At 38.2% G+C, this 5,254-nt stretch overlaps 1 protein-coding gene across 1 annotated transcript; it reads left to right on the top strand.

Annotated features, from left to right (window-relative positions):
• Positions 1-2,001: 2,001 nt before the first annotated feature.
• On the top strand, positions 2,002-4,349 carry LOC148846669 (aspartic proteinase NANA, chloroplast-like). Its single transcript, XM_088953493.1, has 2 exons — positions 2,002-2,742; positions 3,299-4,349. Exons 1-2 carry the CDS (start codon positions 2,117-2,119, stop codon positions 4,116-4,118), a joined length of 1,446 nt encoding a protein of 481 aa, XP_088809619.1. The 5' UTR covers positions 2,002-2,116; the 3' UTR covers positions 4,119-4,349.
• Positions 4,350-5,254: the final 905 nt, after the last annotated feature.

Genomic DNA, 5,254 nt, shown 5'->3' with positions numbered 1-5,254 from the left:
CTAAACATAATATCCCAATAACCGGTACATAATATAAATGTAAAGAGCCTATCAAACACAACAACCATTCAGTGCAAACAACTCAAAGATATGTTCAACGAAAATACAAAATTGAGTATGGAAAATAATCACAGAAGATAAAGAGATACAAAGCACCGAAGCTATGTTTTATATATCTAAACCATAATAGACAAATTTTCACAAAGCAAATGAGAGAACCATTCACATAGCAGATTAAGGCACAGTGTGGTAGGAATACAAATACGAATATGTACTGTGCAAATACATACAAAATATAAGGTTTTACACTCTACAAATTTGTATTTATACTCCTTTCAATCTGAGCCTAAGAAAAAAACACGCTCATTAGCTAGACGAGAATGAACTCTACCTGTAGCTGCGTTGGAGTTTCTTATATTCTACAGAAGTTATTCTCTTCTATACTCCCTTTCCCCCATGTCACTACTACAAATAATAATCTTAAAGATTAATTCAAACAAAAAAAAAAAAATGAATCAAGAATGAGAATGGAAGATGGGAGAGCTCCAAACATGAATCAACGAGCGGCAGTACTCTATTTCTTCTCTTGTTAGGGCTCATTGTTTGCTCGGTTCCACGAGAAACGTTGATCTCTTGCTTGAAACATTTTGGTGTTTCAAGCAATTGTGAGTTTTGCGGATTCCTATGCGTCTTTGTTTCCTCTCACTTTTAACTGAAAACGGCCTAGCCAAATATGATTTTTGACCGTTGGAGCCTAAACGCCTATGTGGTGCATACGTGGACTGGAAACGGATGCACAACACCACGATGCCAAACAATACCTAAGAGAGAGGACAAGTGTCACAAGGAATTTGGCAAGTGACAGGAATTCCCGTCACCCGTCGACAGCCTAGGTTTTCCCGTAATTGAGTGCCCTTAGCCCCTTACTATTACTATGGGACCTATTGAAATCTTCTACTCAGGTGATCATATGAGATATCTCCTGTAGGTTCATCTTTGGGCTTTGGCCCCACCTTAATTTTTTTTTTCTCAAATTTGATGTTGTTTTTATGGATTGTAGTTTTCTGTGAACTTGAGATTCTCCTGTCGATCTCCACCATTATTCTTATTTTTATTTTTTAATTTCTACAATTCTTCTGAAATCTGAAGTATATTTAAATGAAAAAAAAAAAGTAAAATTGAAAATGAAAAATGGAATGATAACTCTAAGATGGAGTTTGGTTCCAGCTTCCATTGTGGTTTTATCTGAAAAATGACACCAGTTGAGTGTAGGGGTGTATATATATATGGACTGGATTTGGTCCAATTCATTCAAAGAATATTTTAGATCATTTTAGATCGGTCCAATTTAACGTCTGACCCATTCAATATTTTAGTTTAGATTGATTCCAACCCACACTTCATCCATTGACACTTAAATTCTTATCTTTTATTAATTAATCAGATATTAGCTCAATACAATATAAATTCATTTCGAATGAACAATGTGTCTAATATAATTCAATAAATACTTTAAGTTTAGATTGATGTAATTCAATATGTCTTGTTAATCCATTTAATCCGATCAAATAGATTTTGATTTGGACGAGGATTAATCCAAAACCGGTTTATTGACACTCCTAATTGAGTGCCACACAGGCATTTTTCTTAAAATACTATTTGGTTAAATCATTTAGTTTGTATGAAATTCATCTGTTGAGAAAGCTTCATTTTAATATTCCCCCGACAGCGACGTTTTTTCGTTCAGATTATGTGATTCCTAATGGTATAACGGCCGCCAGCTGTCAAAAAAACATCAATAAACAGTTTTTTCTCATTTTTTTAAGACAAAAAAAATACAAAATGTTTATTAAATAAACGGCAATAAAACCAAACATCCCCTAAATTACCAACAATGACTAAGATAAAACAGAGCGACGATGTTGAATCCTAAATCCAAATCTATACAAATGTTTATTAATAACCAAAGCCGCGTCCTATATTTATAGATCCAGAGTAATAATCTCTCAGCTCGGTCGCCATATTCTTAATATATTAATATACCCTTCTAAGCTTAACAAATCGATTTTTTTGCCTCTCTTATTCTTCTTTTTCACGAGAGCTAAAACCGAAACTAATGTCGTCTCTCCTGCTTTTAGCCTTGTTAGTTTCCGTTAATGGGTTCATGTCGATTACTCCGGCATTTTGCGACACAATGCGGTTTGAAATGATTCACAGGCATTCGCCGGAGCTTTCCGGGAGGTTGGGTGCGGGGTTGCCAAAAACCCGTCTTGAACAAGTGAGGGAACTGGTTCGATTGGATGAACAACGTACCCAGATGATCTACCATAGGATAGGTCAACGGACTGAACGGAGAAAGGATGCAGAGGGTGGAGCTGATGGACAGAATGGGGCGGCAGCTTGGACTGGTAAGGTTATTGGTTCAAGTGGGGCTTCGGTTCCGATGTTCTCCGGCTCGTTTGCCGGGGAGGGTCTGTACTTTGTTCCATTTAGAGTGGGGACTCCAGCGCAGAATGTGCTGCTCGTCGCTGACACTGGGAGTGACCTCACTTGGATGAATTGCATTCATGGTTGTCGCAATTGTGGGAGGAAAGTTGGTCGCCGTAGGTTCTTTAACGCCGATTTGTCATCATCCTTCACAACCATACCATGCTTGTCTCAGATGTGCAAGAATGATCTCGCTGTTATGTTTTCCTTGACTGATTGTCCCAAGCCATTGAACCCCTGTAAGTATGACTACAGGTATGACTTCTTCTTCTTCTTCCCTTGGGATCTCGATCAGTTATCAACTTATTTCAAAGTTTTAACAAACTTGATCATTAATTGGAACTATAGATGACGAAGTAGCTAGCGTATATTAATATATATATATATATATGCTCGATCGAAAAATTTTCCCGTTTTGGGAACTAAGAAAAATAAATCGGAGATTGGATCATTCCGCCAGCTGCTTGTGCTGATCGAGTTTGGCCACCTGAAAATTAAAGGGAGGGAAGAAAATAGCTAGAAAACAAAACCAACCAATGCCCGACAAGTAAAAGCGAGCAGGCTGACATGTCTCTCGCTCGTCTCGACCAAGTAATTCCCATATGTATATATATCTTCATCAATTCATTAAGCAGCGACGGTAGTACTCACTGTTAATACATATATACAACTACCGGTCAACTGGGTTGATCGATCTCGGTCGATCGAGTTTTACTGAATATAACTTGATAGGTATCGATGTTAATAAGTACTGTGATATAGTAATACTGTTAATCTGGTTTAATTAATTTTCTCATCGCCATCTGAATAGTTACTCAAGTGGGCAATCGGCACAAGGCTTCTTCGCCAATGAATCTGTGACTGTGAGACTCACGAATGGTAGGAAGATGAAAATCCACCATGTCCTGGTGGGATGCACCCAGACAACACAAGGCCAGAAGTTCAGTAATGTTGTTGATGGCATACTTGGGTTGGGATACAGTCCTAACTCCTTCGCCGCTAAAGTCTTACAAGTGTTCGGCAGCAAGTTCTCCTACTGCCTGGTCGATCACCTGAGCCCCAAGAATGTGTCAAATTATCTCGTCTTCGGCCGCAACCATATTGTGAATGTGAACCCGCCGGAGATGCAATACACAGAGCTGATGGTGGGCAAGGTCCTCCCATATTACGCGGTCAATGTGATCGGCATCTCCATAGGTGGTGTGCTGTTAAGAATTCCATTGAGCGTATGGAATTTGGATAAGAACGGAGGAACGATTCTGGACTCAGGTACCAGCTTAACGTTACTAGTTGAACCGGCTTATCGGCTTGTGATCGATGCTCTGAAGGTGGCACTGATTATGTACAAGAAAGCGGAGGTGCCTGAATTTGAGGTTTGTATCAAGGTGGACAAAGCATTTGATGAGGGTCTAGTGCCTAGACTGGGAATCCATTTTGCTGGTGGAGCTCGACTGCTGCCGCCGGTGAAGAGCTACCTGATCGATGTGGCCGACGGGATCAAGTGTCTTGGCTTCAGGTCTGTTTTTTGGCCGGGTATCTCTGTAATTGGCAACATAATGCAACAGAATTTCTTCTGGGAGCTGGATCTCAGGAGAGAGAGGGTGGGTTTTGCACCCTCCAGCTGCGCTTAATATTCAATTAATCAAGCTTAATTACCTTCTCCATTGATTAATTCTGAGCTTTTCATCATCATTAAATTGTAATATTCTTGAGCTCGTTCCCTACTTCTTCATTAATTCTGTAATTTAATGTCTGATACTATACACAATATCATCATCTATTGATCATCTTCAATTTATGATTTGATCAATCTAATATTTTCTAAATATGATTATTATTTGGGTCCCCCTTCAATTTATGTTTCTCCTAGACCCTAGCTATATAGTATGCTGTGTGTTGTTTATGGATTGCATTTGTGTTTAGACTTTTGTGTTTTGCTATTTCTTCTGAAATAAATAAAGTAACGAAAACAACTCATTCCTCGCTCAAATGATAACTATGGATTAAGACGGTCCTCCCGTGATTTGAAAATGATGGAGATCGTGGTTTTTTTTTTTTTTTTTTCTTCTTTACTTCAAAGAAAAAAAAATATATAGAGAGAGAGATAAAGACAAGGACCCATTAATTAGAAGTTTACTGGGACATACCAAGTACCAACACCAATTGATTGCATAACATTAATTATAACCAATAATTCAGGCTTGTCCTAAATAGTGCTGTCAATGGGTCGGGTTGGGGTCCGGGTAATGGTAGACCCGGTCCTCAGACTTGACCCAATTATAATTAAGACCTCTACTCGTTCGCTAAGCTGATACATTTGGACATGATAATATGATTATATGAAGGAGCAGCACAACAGACCTTATTCTCATTTGTCATGTCTGAATGGATCAAAACCCAATTGGTGCAAGGGAAAGATGGCTTCAGAACAACAAGCTTAGAGTCATTTGATCAGGTTTTAATTTGATGGGTTTGGGGTCAACAAATTTCCTCTGATGAGACCGGAGACTGAACACTGTACTGCTCGTAATATATAGTATTAAAGTTCAGTTTGGAAAGAGTACAAATACAAATATGTACAATATAAATACATATAAAATAATACAAAATATAGTTTGGAAAGAGTACAATTCAGTTTGGAAACAGTACAAATGCGAATATGTACAGCCTAAATACATACAATATATAAGGTTTTGCACTTTACATATTTGTATTTGTATTCTTTCCAAATTCAGCCTAAAGTGCAATTTCATTTCCTTGCTGCAAA

The sequence above is a fragment of the Nelumbo lutea genome, chromosome 7 (genome assembly GCF_056320005.1).
Source record: "Nelumbo lutea isolate HS-2025 chromosome 7, American lotus-T2T, whole genome shotgun sequence".
NCBI classification, from domain to species: domain Eukaryota; kingdom Viridiplantae; phylum Streptophyta; class Magnoliopsida; order Proteales; family Nelumbonaceae; genus Nelumbo; species Nelumbo lutea.
Note: the sequence above shows the minus strand (reverse complement) of the source record. Positions and strands in the feature narration are given on the sequence as shown.

Bases quoted from the DNA above. Each gene is read 5' to 3' on its own strand.
- LOC148846669 (XM_088953493.1), top strand. From the start codon at position 2,117: ATGTCGTCTCTCCTGCTTTTAGCCTTGTTAGTTTCCGTTAATGGGTTC. The intron at 2,743-3,298 runs GTATGACTTCTT...CCATCTGAATAG, and splicing joins CCCTGTAAGTATGACTACAG to TTACTCAAGTGGGCAATCGG.